At 39.7% G+C, this 14,432-nt stretch overlaps 2 protein-coding genes across 2 annotated transcripts; both read left to right on the top strand.

The window, feature by feature from the left end:
• Positions 1 to 1,193: 1,193 nt before the first annotated feature.
• Positions 1,194 to 2,930, top strand: LOC114559665 (gastrula zinc finger protein XlCGF71.1-like). The gene has a single exon (XM_028584453.1). It carries the CDS (start codon positions 1,562 to 1,564, stop codon positions 2,369 to 2,371), a length of 810 nt encoding a protein of 269 aa, XP_028440254.1. The 5' UTR covers positions 1,194 to 1,561; the 3' UTR covers positions 2,372 to 2,930.
• A 5,730-nt stretch (positions 2,931 to 8,660) lies between these two features.
• On the top strand, positions 8,661 to 14,252 carry LOC114559664 (zinc finger and SCAN domain-containing protein 2-like). Its single transcript, XM_028584452.1, has 2 exons — positions 8,661 to 8,943; positions 13,244 to 14,252. Exons 1-2 carry the CDS (start codon positions 8,751 to 8,753, stop codon positions 14,140 to 14,142), a joined length of 1,092 nt encoding a protein of 363 aa, XP_028440253.1. The 5' UTR covers positions 8,661 to 8,750; the 3' UTR covers positions 14,143 to 14,252.
• Positions 14,253 to 14,432: the final 180 nt, after the last annotated feature.

Below are 14,432 nucleotides of genomic sequence, written 5' to 3'. Positions count from 1 at the left end.
GTTTAATAAATCAGGTTTAATGTTAAACATACATGTAGCAGAGTGAATCCTTAGGATGAACGGGATCTGGGGATGGCCTTAATGACTACCTTACCTATGGGCCAGTAAGCAGTGGGGGATTTATTTTTGCTAATATGTTGGATTCATGCTAAGATTTTTTTAATTTTGGAAAAAAACTTTCAAAAATGAACAATAATTTGGAGGCCCCCCTGCCTTGACTCTGAGGACCCCCTGTTGAAGATCCCTGCCTTAGATTGTCTATTTTCATCGGATACTCGGAAAATTCTACTTGTGTGTTATACTGTTGCATGAAAACTGTTAGAACAATTATGTCTGTGCATGACTGAAACCAAAAGGACTGAGCAGAGAATTTCTAGTAAGGGGAGAACTTCCACTCTCGGGGAAACTTCTGGCTTCTGTACTGTTTGCGGTTCACTGACCAATCAGCATTTATTTGCAGAATGCTAGCGTGTTATGAGCAACGACTCAACCTGTAAGAAATCAAAAGGACATAAGTACTCCTTCATTCAACTTTCGACCTATAATCCATGTTGAACTTGCAAAAACTACAATCAAATCTGAGATTTCTCAATAATAAACAGGCGAAAGAGACAAATTTTGCCGCCTAGCTCCATAGAGTCCCATTCATTTTGCACTTGCCCACAATCACCACCGGTGGAACTGAAACCAAATTTGGTATAATGGGGAGTGATAGGGAGTGAACAGGCTCTCCATATGGGCTCTGGACTGAGTGACCTTACAAAGAACAGAAAGCGCCTATGGGCAAAGCGCATGACGTCTGGGAGGTCGTGGGAAGAAGTGCAAGACTGGAGACTAGCTTAAAGAAGATTCCAGTGACTCTGTCATTTTGATAAATTATACTAACCGATACAAATAAAGTATCTTCACTCTAGCTTTTAAATGGAGCCTCCTTAAAAGATTGATACCTGGATTTTATGAATAGATATCTAGCCCTACTAATACATGTACTTCCTTATCCTCCTCAGACGCCCAGCAACTGTTGGTGGTTAAAAAAGAGGTTAAGCAGGAGGACACAAAGCGCCCACGCATTAAAGAGGAACAGGAGGAACTCTGGATCAGTCAGGAGGGAGAGCAGCTTCAAGGGCTGGAGGAGGCTGATATCAAGTTCCCGTTCACTTCTGTCCCTGTGAAGAGTGAAGAAGATGATGAAGAGAAAGCTCAGTCCTCACAGCTTCATGAAAGCAAAACTGAGGAGAACAGAGAGGCAGAGAGAACAGGAGCTGATGGAGACAAATGGCGAGGACTAGAACCAGCCAGGTACTTGGATCCAGATAGTCCTTTACAACCAGCTACTCATGACAAGACTTCAGACTCCTCTGAACCTGAGACTGATGACAGTGGTGACTGGGAGGATACTAGGGAACCTCAGTCAGGTTTAAACTCTCTGCAAAACAATGAAGAACCTGGAAGTGATGTAGAACCTCTGCAGAAACACACTGGAGTCCCAAAAGAAGTGAAACAATTTTGTTGCTCACTTTGTGGTAAAAGATTCTCTCGGAAGTACTCCTTAACCACTCACATGAGACTTCATTCAGAAGGAAAACATTTGACCTGCTCAGTTTGTAAAGCAATTTTCTCTCTCCGCAGCAATTTGGCTGTGCACATGAGAACTCACACAGGAGAGAAACCATTTAGCTGTTCAGTATGTAGTAAAAGATTTGCACAGTTGCCAACTCTGAAACACCACTTGACTGTCCACACTGGGGAGAAACCATTTAGTTGTTCATTTTGTAGAAAAACATTTTCACGCCATAGCAATCTGACACGGCACTTGACTGTCCACTCCGGAGAGAAACAATTTAGTTGTTCTGTTTGTGATAAAAGATTTACGGACTATAGTAATCTGAAACGACACTTGACTAAACACACCGGGGAGAAACCATTTAGTTGTTCAGTTTGTAGGAAAACATTTTCACGCAATAGCAATCTGACACGGCACTTGACTGTCCACACTGGGGAGAAACAATTTAGTTGTTCTGTTTGTGATAAAAGATTTACGGACTATAGTAATCTGAAACAACACTTGACCGTCCACACCGGGGAGAAACCATTTAGTTGTTCATTTTGTGCCAAAGTATTTGCACACCACAGTAATATGAGGCAACACTTGACTGTCCACACTGGGGAAAAATCATTTAGTTGTTCAGTTTGTAGACAAAGATTTTCACGCCATAGCAATCTGACACGACACTTGACCGTCCACTCCGGGGAGAAACCATTTAGTTGCAGTGTTTGCGATAAAAGATTAAATCGACAGGATAGCATCAAAAGTCACAAGTGTGTTGGTGAGAGCGGCGGAAATGCACAAAGCTGCACAGATGCTTGCTGAGCCAATTGTCTTCAAGCAGGAAGTACTGACTGTAGGGATTATTATTGAAGTTACAAAACAGTTGAAAACAACAGTGAAAACACCTTGAACTGTGAAATTTCCCTTACATTTTTATCCCCCGTTTTTCCCAATCAGAACAAGACAAAATAAGAGCTTATATGCAAAAAGTAATGTGCAAATAATGTTTTTCCTCAATAACTATGTATTTGTGATCGTTAGGAGCCAAAATTAAAAGTTTAACTGCAAAACCCTACCTAAGAGAGCAAGACTTGGTTTAAGACTAATCAGCTAAAAACTGTCAGACTTTAAAATGATCCTGTACAGCAAAGATGAAGCTACACAACAATTTAAATTCTGTTTTTATTTGTCTTTATTTTACTTTTTCTAGCTGCTTTACTTTTTTCTTATTACATTTATTCACTGATTAGACTTTTAAATGTTCTAAAAGTATTTTTGTTTCCCAAACAGCACTATGGGCAACATTTGTGATTTAAAGCTATAGTGCGTAATTATTAAAGGGGTGATCAAATGATTATATAGGGTATTTCACACTGTTCCGTAAGGTCTCCTAATAGGGTATGTAATATTGGTTGGGCTGAAAATGGCCAGAGTGCTCTTCTATGAGCTTTTCTTCCAAATATGGTATGCTCATGAATATTTAGATGGGCTGCGTGCTGACTGGTTGAGCGAACCACATACACATACATTGGAGACGAGACAGCAGGTCTCATATTTCAGGCACTGCAACGTTATAAATTATTTGTCTGCTACTTTATTAAATTTCTTCACTTCTGAGACTTTTTTTATGCGAGAAATCAACTATATAAAGCTCAAATATGGTCTGTTTTACGAAAATGTATGGCTAATTGCAAATTTGGTAAGACGTGTCTGAAAATAGTTAGCCATCAATTTTTGTAAAACGGCCCATATTTGACCTCTACATATTTGATTTCTTGCATAAGAAAGTCTCAGAAGTGAATTTAGTGACGAAATAGCAGATGAACAATGTATACAATTTCTGAGATCTGCGCGACCTATTCAGAAGACTACCTGATCTCAGATCAGTGGTGTCATGTTGGGGCGTGACAAAGGTAGAGCTTCGTTGAGATTCGCCTGTTTTCAGCAGCAGTTTCAAATTGTGGGATTTGCAGAGGAAAGAGGTGTCAATGGGATTTTGAGGTTCTATGTATGCCCTATTTACCCACCAAAACTGTCGTTATTCAACTACGACAATGTAAAATCGATTTTGCATTCTATCACCCCTTTAAAACCATTTATTTTCCAGCATTATATGTAGGGTAAGAATTGGCTCAACATAGATAAGTTACAAACTTTGAGATTTAAGGCTGATATAGACTCCAAAATAAGCTGCAGCTAAATCAAGCTACAAGCAACATTTTTTCTCCAGTTTAAAGCCATTACTTTTTTTGTTTTTGCTTCACTGTAGAAACTGTTTTGTGCCATAACTGAAGTGTGACTATAAATGGAAAAGAAGTGTGGTGTTCATCCTTGTTTCTTCTTTAACATGGCCAACAACTGATTTCATCATCTTTGATGTATTGGAGTGATTTTTGTTTCTATGTACTCCATGAAAGGAGAATCTTAAGCCAATGCAGGACAGATTTCAGTACCATTTCTTTGTTCTGATGTACAGGAACCTTTTTTTAGGAAGTGGATATTTGTTTACAGATTCTCTGTTTAAGGACACAAACAGTTGAAACTGCAGCCATTGTTTTCACCATAATAACTTTAATTCAAAGTTGTACTTCAAGATTACAAGCTACTTAGTAGTGTATTGCTTAGAAACAGGACACATGTATGTTGGGTTTTTTATTATTTACCTAATAAAAATAAAACTTGAAGATTTTTAAATCGGTTTATCATAAAAAGTGATGGCTAGTAATCTACATCTAGACCATTTATATAAAAACTGTTTAATTTTACTTTGAGTCTTGATGACGAAAACTGCAAATTTGACATAAACTGGATTAAAAATGATTATTCAAAAACTCAAAGAAGAATTTGTCAGAGTTAAAGACGTTTTTTGATAAATCAAAGGTCTTAGAAAGCAAAAAAAATTTTTTAAATAGCCCACTTCTTGCATGGACAGTAATTAAAGATGGGAATAATAAGATCTTGAGTGCGTGCATCCGTGCATGCGTGCGTGCGTGTGTGATGCCAGACCATTGACTGTACTCAAGGAAAGGAAAATCAAAATCTTTGAAGACCTGACTCAAGATGCCAAGGATGCCACGAGCAAATTGTTGCTGCTGGTCGAACAGGTGAGGAAGGAGGGGAAGAAAACGAGCTTCAGAGGACGTTTCGCACATATTGATGGTAAAAGGGTCACATGGAATGACATATAAGCAAGGCCTCTGAGCTGCTTAGGCTTGCACATATGAGTCTTAACTAAAGTAAGAGCAGGCTTGGATAACAGATTTACTGTGGTCATGACTTTTAATGTTATCTGCTCTACCTCTGGGTGGATTATTCATCTCAGGAATAACAAAAAAAAAAAACACCAGCCAAGTTCTACTGTAAACATTAACTTGATCAATTGACAATTAAATTGATTAAAATAATAATCTATAAAATAAAAGGGTCTAATTCAAAAAAAAAAAAAAAAAAAATTTTCAAAGGATTTACCTACTGTATTTACAAACTCACCCAAGGTTATCTACGTATTTATTTTCTACTTTTGCTAGTGTTAATAATAATTCACACAATACCTCTGTTGTGAGGTTGCTAGAACCTACTATGAGTTGTATGAGTGGTAGCAACTCTCCACTGATTGGATGACATGAATATAGGTCATCTGTAGATGGATATATAGGCCTTTTTGTTTTCAAATTTAGATGTAATGCTCTCAATGCTAAATATAATTTAAAAAAAATGTATACTAGGTAACTAATTAAAGTTACGTGTGGCTCTTGTAGCTATACTTTAAAAATCAGTTCGTTGAATCACTGAATGGCTTGTTGATTCTCCGGTGAGAGGATTAGTGTCCGAGATTTATGCTTAACTGATGCAAGTATCTGTAGGAGAACTCCCAATAGTAAAGAAATGGGAGCGAGAGCTGAGCCTGGAGGGGAACATAATTAATTGGGAGACAGTTTGGGACATTTCCCACTGTTCCAAGAATCCAAATCACCAGCAGATCCACTTCAACAAATGTCATAGGACATATTTGACGCCTCAGAAGAGATTAATCTCTAAAGTCATTTCTAATCCCTATTGCACATTCTGCCAACCTGAACAAACTGGAACTTTCTTGCACATGGTCTGGGAGTGTGAACAGGTGCATGAGTTTTGGAATAAAACAACATCAATAATATCTGATATGATGGGATGTCGAATTCCTACTGACCCGATTGTTTTGTTACTTAATGACGACTCTAAATTACACCTGTTTAGGAGACAGAGAAAGATTTGACTAGCCGGCTCAACCGCAACCAAATAAATGATAGCTCAGCGCTGGCTCCCCATCAACTCGCTTTGTATAAAAAAGTGGTTGGCATATTTTCCAGACATAGTTATGCTTGAGCTCTCTACAGCAAGGATTAACAAAGCCAAGTCATCTACTATAGACCTATGGAGAAACACAGCAGCACAGGTATCAGTCCTAATGACCTCAGCATCACAAGAAGTAGGGGAGAGGGACTAGGCAAGGTGGGATCTCTATTTTGTTTTCTTGGTTGGTTTTGTTTTCCTCGAGACCGCAGAGGGTGGGGGGTGTGTGGGGTTTTTGGTTCCTGTTCGATTGTATTTGTTTTTTATGTTGTGAACAAAAATATAAAATAAATACTGATCATAAAAAACAAAAATCAGTTCATTGTAAGGTCAATGGCTCTTTTATAGCCTTGGAGACTTGGAGAAAAAAATGTCTTAAATGTTTTCCTCCAAGGACATAGCTTTATTTTTGGAGTAGATTTCTCAAAATATTTATACAGAATTTACTTACATGCCCGTGGTCTTTTTCTAGGGGTTTGTTTTTTCTATTGCAGAGTTTATAACAACTTTCAAACTAGGTGTTTAGAGAGAATCTTGTGTATTTTTCCAGTTTTCAGGTTATACCTGATATTGTTCTATGTCTTTGTCTTTAATGTTTATTAATGCCAGGGGTCTTAAAAATAGTGTGAAACGCAAGGCTCTGTTTTTGTTTGCAAAGAAAAATAATTTTTGGAGGTGACAGTGGGGAGACAACATCTGGTTAGCACATAGATCGGAAGACTCAGCTGGTGTAGGAATCTTTAGGTACAGTTTTAATGGGAATAATCAAAATACCGACTTAGATTCTTTAGGGCATTTGCTCATAATGGTGATTACCAAAAATAATCATACAATAGTCATTATAAACATATATGGATATAACTCCTCTGTGGAGAATAACATGCTTCTTGATACCATAGAGGACAAAATATCACACTGGTTGAACAAATACCCTTACACCTCTTTAATTGTGGGAGGAGATTTTAATATAGCGATGAATAATATGTTAGAGAGATGGCCACCAAGGAGGTCAGGGTCTCCTAACTCTGTGTTAAATTGTCTCATAGATACATTTGACTTGGTTGATGTTTGGAGGGAACAGTTTCCAAATGACAGACAATATACCTGGTCGAATAAGGACTGCACAAGACAATCCAGAATTGACTAATTCCAGTAGCATCTAGTTTCCAGATGTTTAAAGGTCCCATGACATGACAATTTCACTTTATGAGGTTTTTTAACATTAATATGCATTCCCCCAGCCTGCCTATGGTCCCCCAGTGGCTAGAAATGGAGATAGGTGTAAACCGGGAAAATGAAAGCTCAGATGGGCCGATCTGGAATCTTCTCCTTATGAGGTCATAAGGAGCAAGGTTACCTCCCCTTTCTCTGCTTTGCCCGCCCAGAGAATTTGGCCCACCCATGAGAGAGAGAGAGAGACATCATGGCTTGAAAGTGGCAGTTGGTCAAGGCCCTTTTACCAGGAACCTTTCCGTTGAGATTCAGAATCTCTTTTAAAGGGAGTACTGGCCGAGACAGCCGCACAAAAGGTTTCACGTAAAAGGACAAACATCAGAGCATTACTGATGAACAGAGGGGCCGACATGGGCTGATGTCAATGTAAACTTCTACATAGAATTCACTACAATGTTTTTGTCACTCTATTCCCAACGTTTTTGTCACTTTTTGTGCATTTTTCTGATTTTCTTTTTTTTCTCGACCTTTGTGTCACTTTTTCTGTCATTTTTTTTCATGGCCACTGACTCACAATATGGATTTATCTGATACCGCTGTGGGGAGTTTATGCTTTTCTGCGGTGTGCCAGACTAAAAATAAAACAATTAGGACTTTATACCGAAAAGATATTGTTACCATTCCTTATATAATCCCATATTGGAACAGTTTAATAGAGAATGTCCCTTGGAAAAATGTTTGGTCTCTGCCTTTCAAATATATGCTTACTAATAAAGTGAGAGAAGTTACATTTACATTAATTCACAGATTCTACTCAGCAAAGTGTGTGCTTAAGCGGTATAAACCAGATATGGAATCTTAATGCTCTTTATGTAAAGGTCAGATGAAGATATTTCCCATTTATTTCGGAAATGTTCCTACACAGAAAAATTCTGTTCAGATGTCCATGAATTTATCCAAACCTATTTCATTTCGGATTTCTCATTTGATGTTTTCTTCAGTGTGGTCGAGCTTAAGACGGACAAGGAAGGGAAATATTTCATTATTAATCTTTTATTTCTACTCGCTAAATATCACATCCAAGTTCAGGGGCTTTAAACCTTTCTTTCCTGTGTTTGAGAGTGAAGTCAATGAATATGTGAACTCAATAAGATATTCAAAGAACTGTAAAGCTCTGAAGACTGTGCAGATATATTAAACACTTGTGACATCACGTGACTGAAATGATATTTGAATTGTAAGTATATGATATATATATATATATATATATATATATAGCTATGAATTGGACTTCTTGTTGATTACCCTTGCTGGACTTTACAGACTCCCTGGGATATGATTTGTTAATGTAATTATTTTGCTGCTTTGTGTATGTGTACTTTTATGAGCTGTTTGTAACTACAAATGCTGTCAATAAATTAATTGAATTGAATTGAGTTATTTTGACATGTAATTGCAGGCCAAACACAGGTGTCATTAATAACTAATTATGGCCTGGCCATGGCCCTGGAGTTAGCATGCAGGCGCTATCTCACTGGAATGGCTGTGACACACTTAATAGAGCCGGATCACTAATTTGATGAGTTTCACCTGTGTTTACCCAGCAATGATATGTCAACATTGCTGCTTTGAAAAGGGCCTGTTGCAACGCAGACGCAGTTTGTTTGGAGAAAAAGTGTCTGTCATTGTGTGAAAAATGTCTAAAGTCCAAATGCTGAGAGCTTTTGTCAACCAGCGACTAACTGCGGCTGCTGAAGAGATATTTGAGCTGTTTGAAAGAACGATAGCAGAGTACGAGGAGGAACTTGGTCGTTCAAAAGAGGAGAACGAGCGACAACAGAAACTACTGGACGCTGTTTTTAACCCTCAGCTTCGGTTACAAAGAGCAGGTTTGTTACCTTTTTTTATTTCTACTCCGTTCACACTGTTTATACTGACATCAGACTGATATGGGTCAACTTTGAGGGCCCCTGTCTCCTGAATGGTTGGTCATTCTGGTTAATTAAACCATGTGTTGTGTCTTGTCTGTGAACAGTGGTGTAGTCTAATGTATTGTAGTGGGTATACTGTACTATCTATATATATATATACATATATATGTATGTATATATATATATATATATATATATATATATATATATATATATATATATATATACATACATACATACATACATACATACATACATACATACATACATACATACACCGGTCAAAAGTTTTAGAACACCCCAATTTTTCCAGGTTTTTATTGAAATTCATGCAGTTCAGTGTCTTATTGTACTTTGAAATGAAAGAATAAAACAAATGAACAATTTAAGTTAAAAAAAGAAATCATGGAATCAATTTCAAAATTTTTGACTTATCAAAGCAGCCCCCTTTGGCAGATATAACAGCTGAACACACTCGTGGCATTCTTTCTACAATGGAAATCAAATATTCTTCAGAAAGTTCTTCCCAACTCTGTTGCAGAAGTTCCCATAAATGTGTGGCACTTGTAGGTTGCTTTCACCTTTCTGTCCAGTTCATCCCAAACCAGCTCAACAGGGTTTAAGTCTGGTGACTGTGCTGGCCACTCCATGTTTTTAAGCTTACCATCTTGTTCTTTTTTGCTAAGGTAGTTCTGGCATAGCTTGGACTTATGTTTTGGGTCATTATCTTGCTGTAGGATGAACCCCTGACCAACTAGGCGCATACCAGAGGGTACTGCATGGCGCTGCAAAATGCTGTGGTAGCTGTTTTGGTTCAGGGTGCCTTTCACTCTGTGCATATCACCGACCCTGGATCCAGCAAAACAGCCCCAGACCATCACGCTTCCTCCTCCATGTTTGACAGTTGATGTCACACACAGAGGAACCATCCTTTTGCCTACTCGACGGCGTACAAAAATCCTGCGTGATGAACCGAAGATTTCAAATTTTGATTTCTTCAGACAATAGCACCTTCTTCCAGTCTTCAGTAGTCCATTTACGATGTTTCTTGGCCCAGGCAAGCCTTTTTTTCTTATTCTGACGTCTTAGCAATGGCTTTCTTGCTGCAACTCGACCTATCAAAGCTGCAGCTCCAAGTCTTCTCTTTACAGTTGAAACTGAGACTTGCTTATTACGACCACTATTAAAGGAGAATTCCGGCCAATTTTTACGTTAATCTTGATCGCTATAGCTACGCGAGTACTTTCGATAGAAAAAACCCCGACCCGAATCAGTGCAGGTAACACGGAGAAGCTGCAGCTACGTACTACAAGCGTCCCCTGAGCTAAAACGGCAGTGCTCGGGGCAAGTTTTAGAGTGCCTTTGTGCCTCTTAACAGACACAAAATGCAATTAATATGTCTGTGCCACAAGAACAGGGCCCTTACGTGTCAACAAGATGCGTTTTCAACTCAGACATTGTTTAAATTCACCTACCCTGGTCCCTGTCTCGATCCTGCCAGTAGCTAGCTTGCCCTGCTAGCTGATAGCCGTTAGCTGCTAGCTGCCGTTTGGTGAGTGTATTCCGACAGGCTTCTGTGATAATCATCCCAAAAACAATCCACGGAGCGGTGGTGGTGTGGCTATGTCCTCCAGAGGACAGGTCATGTCATGCATTGAAGTGTATTCCCCCCTAAAAAAAACAATAGTGCGGTAGTAGCTGTTAGCTGCCCTCCGGTGAGTGTGTACAGCCAGATAGCTGTTAGCCGTTAGCTGCTAGCTGCCGTCCGGAGAGTGTATTCAGCCAGGCATCTGTGCTAATCATCCCAATAAAAATCCACGGAGCGCCCGGTGGGTTGGTGGATATCCTGCATAGGACAGATCATGCCTTTGCAGCGAAAGGTTTAGATTATTTCCCCCTCAAAATAGGTAATTGAGCACTGTAGTGGTTATGACCATATCAGTGACTATCCTATGTAACTACATGTACATGGAAACGGGATAAACGATGTCTGTGGCTTGCACAGTAATAGCGTTACTGAAGCCTAGCTGTTGCATCGCGCGGTCTCCTGGGAATTCAGTTGTAGCAGAAAAAGGTAAACAGTAATTTGCAGATTGGAGCGTAGTGTGTGTGAAGAGTGAAAAGCGGAGTTGTTTATAACGGAAGAAGCTTGGAGTATGAAGAATATAGCAGATATGCAACACACGGAAGAGCCTTTTGCGTTTGATGGTCATCCTTATTTATTCGAACCAGAGTATACAGACGAAGAACTAGCCTCAAGAGTTGGAAAGAACGAGACTGACAGACAGAGGGGAAACAGGCAGATGAACTTGCTGCTCCAAGCACAAGCTAAAGGTAGCCTTCAGTAACTGGGGGACATAGCCACACCACCGGGTGCTCCGTGGATTTTTATTGGGATGATTATCACAGATGCCTGGCTGAATACACTCACCGGACGGCAGCTAGCAGCTAACGGCTAACAGCTATCTGGCTGGACACACTCACCGGAGGGCAGCTAGCAGCTAACAGCTACTACCGCACTATTGTTTTTTTTTAGGGGGGAATACACTTCAAGACATGACATGACCTGTCCTCTGGAGGACATAGCCACACCACCACCGCTCCGTGGATTGTTTTTGGGATGATTATCACAGAAGCCTGTCGGAATACACTCACCAAACGGCAGCTAGCAGCTAACGGCTATCAGCTAGCAGGGCAAGCTAGCTACTGGCAGGATCGAGACAGGGACCAGGGTAGGTGAATTTAAACAATGTCTGAGTTGAAAACGCATCTTGTTGACACGTAAGGGCCCTGTTCTTGTGGCACAGACATATTAATTGCATTTTGTGTCTGTTAAGAGGCACAAAGGCACTCTAAAACTTGCCCCGAGCACTGCCGTTTTAGCTCAGGGGACGCTTGTAGTACGTAGCTGCAGCTTCTCCGTGTTACCTGCACTGATTCGGGTCGGGGTTTTTTTCTATCGAAAGTACTCGCGTAGCTATAGCGATCAAGATTAACGTAAAAATTGGCCGGAATTCTCCTTTAAGCTGTGCTTGAAGCTGTTGTCCTGTGAGCCGCCTATCACGCAAGCTGTTGACTCTCAGAAACTTGTCTTCTGATTCTGTTGTGGCTTTGGGTCTTCCTGTCAGAGTTTCCCCCAGTCTCTAAGTGCCTTTTGATGGTGAAGAATATTGTACTCACTGACACCTTGACTTTCTTTGCAATTTCTCTGTAGGAAAGACCAACAGTCTTAAATGTTATGATGGTCAGTCAATGGCTTGTTGGCAACAAAATGGCTCCATAAGAGCTACGGTTTGTGGATGCTTGCTTACCCCCTTGATTTTAACTCCTACGGTGGACATATTATTTCAGAAGTACAACTTTGTCCATGAGTGTTCCTTCCAGTGTAATAATAGTTTTACGTTTTTGTTATTTTGGTACCATTTCATTGCTAACATCAGCTCTCAGGTTCCTAAACGAATGCAAGCTAATGTTAGTAAAGTATCAGCGTGATCCTCCATCTTTAACAGGCTTTCAAATCTGCTGGCAGAGAGAGTAATCTCCCCCTAGCATTTGTCACAGTGCCACTGAGCTTAAAAGCACGAAGGTATGTCCCTCTTTGGCTAATGTATTTTAAAGATGGAGGTGCAACATGACAGAATACATAACGACTCGCTCGTATGTATTCTGAATGGCAGATGCTACGCTTACGAGAATACTTTGATTAGTTAGTTAGATTGGAAGTAATTACACATGAATGAGCACATATTGTTGAAAGAACAAAGAATCAACTCAAAACATTACACAATGGAGCTTTGAGTTGAATTATGTAACTTTAATCTCACCTAAGCACTTTGGCGTTTAATTAGTTGACATACTTTGCAACAGTTTTAAAAATACTGTAAATACATTGGTTAGGTGATTTTTATGAGGAAAAATGCCAAACATTCTCCAGTTCCAGCTCCTAAGATCTCTCCTCTGTATATCGATTGTAAACAATATCTTTGGGTTTTGGATAGCTAAGCAATTTAAAGAAGACACCCCGAGCTATGGGAGATGTGTTCAGAATGTATCACTGTTTTTGGACACTTAAAAAAAACATTAATCGATGATAATGATAGTATTTCAAGAAATGGTCTTCTTTGCATAGAGGATCAGTTTGTGAATGCACATTTCATATAATTAACCTTTTGTTACTTCAACTTTAGTAGTGGTTTCAGTGTGAAAATTAAATTGCAGTTATCTAAGAAGTGTGCATATATTTCATTATCCTCTTCAGACATCCAGCAGCTGTTGGTGGTTAAGAAAGAGGTTCCCTCTGAGCAGCAAGAGTGGAGCTCCAGTCTGGACCAGGAGGACCCAGAGCCCCCAAACATTAAAGAGGAACTCTGGACCAGTCAGGAGAGAGATGAGCTTCAAGGGCTGGAGGAGGCTGATAACAAGATCCTGTTCCCTCTGAAGAGTGAAGAAGATGATGGAGAGAAAACTCAGTCCTCACAGCTTTACGAAAGCCAAACTGAGGAGAACAGAGAGGCAGAGAGAACAGAAGCTGATGGAGACGAATGGCGAGGACTAGAACCAGCCAGGTACTCGGATCCAGATAGTCCTTTACAACCAGCTACTCATGACAAGACTTCAGACTCCTCTGAACCTGAGACTGATGACAGTGGTGACTGGGAGGAGACTAGGGAACCTCAGTCAGGTTTAAACTCTCTGCAAAACAATGAAGAACCTGGAAGTGATGTTGAATGCAATACTGGAAAAACATCAGTTAGCTCCTCTGGATGTGCTGGAAGCTTTGACCACGAGGAACATCTGCAGAAACCCACTGGAGTCCAAAAAAAGAGGAAACCATATTGTTGCTCTGTTTGTGGTAAAGGATACACTCGGAAGAAGGCCTTATGTAGTCACATGAGACTTCATTCAGAAGGGAAAGGTTTCCCCTGCTCAGTTTGTAAAGCAATTTTCAAGACGCCTAGCAATTTGACCATACACATGAGAATCCACACAGGGGAGAAACCATTTAGCTGTTCAGTTTGTGGTAAAAGATTTGCACAAAAGGGATGTCTTAAACCACACATGAATGTCCACACACGGGACAAACCATTTAGTTGTTCAGTTTGTGGTAAAGGATTCTCTCTGAATAAGACTTTAACGACCCACATGAGACTTCATTAAGAAAATGTCTCACCTGCTCAGTTTGTAAAATAGTCTTCAGTAGCAACAGCATTTGGTTAATCGCATGAAAGTTCACACAAAAAAATCCTAACCATGATTATTTAACACAATTCCTTATTGTCTTTTGGCAAGATGTTGCAATTATTGAAGTTACAAAACCGTGAAACAGTTGAAAACAACAGTGAAAACACCTTGAACTGTGAAGTTTCCTGTAAAAAATGCTTCCCCGTTTGAACTTTTTTGTCAATCAGAACAACCCAAAATAAGAGTTTAGATGCAAAACGTAGTGT

The sequence above is a fragment of the Perca flavescens genome, chromosome 8 (genome assembly GCF_004354835.1).
Source record: "Perca flavescens isolate YP-PL-M2 chromosome 8, PFLA_1.0, whole genome shotgun sequence".
Classification (NCBI taxonomy): Eukaryota; Metazoa; Chordata; class Actinopteri; order Perciformes; family Percidae; genus Perca; species Perca flavescens.
The sequence above is the reverse complement of the archived record's forward strand: the minus strand, read 5'-3'. Positions and strand labels throughout refer to the sequence as shown.

What these genes read in the sequence shown, in the direction of transcription:
- LOC114559665 (XM_028584453.1), top strand. Translation starts at nt 1,562, where the DNA reads ATGAGACTTCATTCAGAAGGAAAACATTTGACCTGCTCAGTTTGTAAA.
- LOC114559664 (XM_028584452.1), top strand. Translation starts at nt 8,751, where the DNA reads ATGTCTAAAGTCCAAATGCTGAGAGCTTTTGTCAACCAGCGACTAACT. An exon ending in GCTTCGGTTACAAAGAGCAG is followed by an intron (nt 8,944 to 13,243) that starts GTTTGTTACCTT and finishes TATCCTCTTCAG; the next exon opens with ACATCCAGCAGCTGTTGGTG.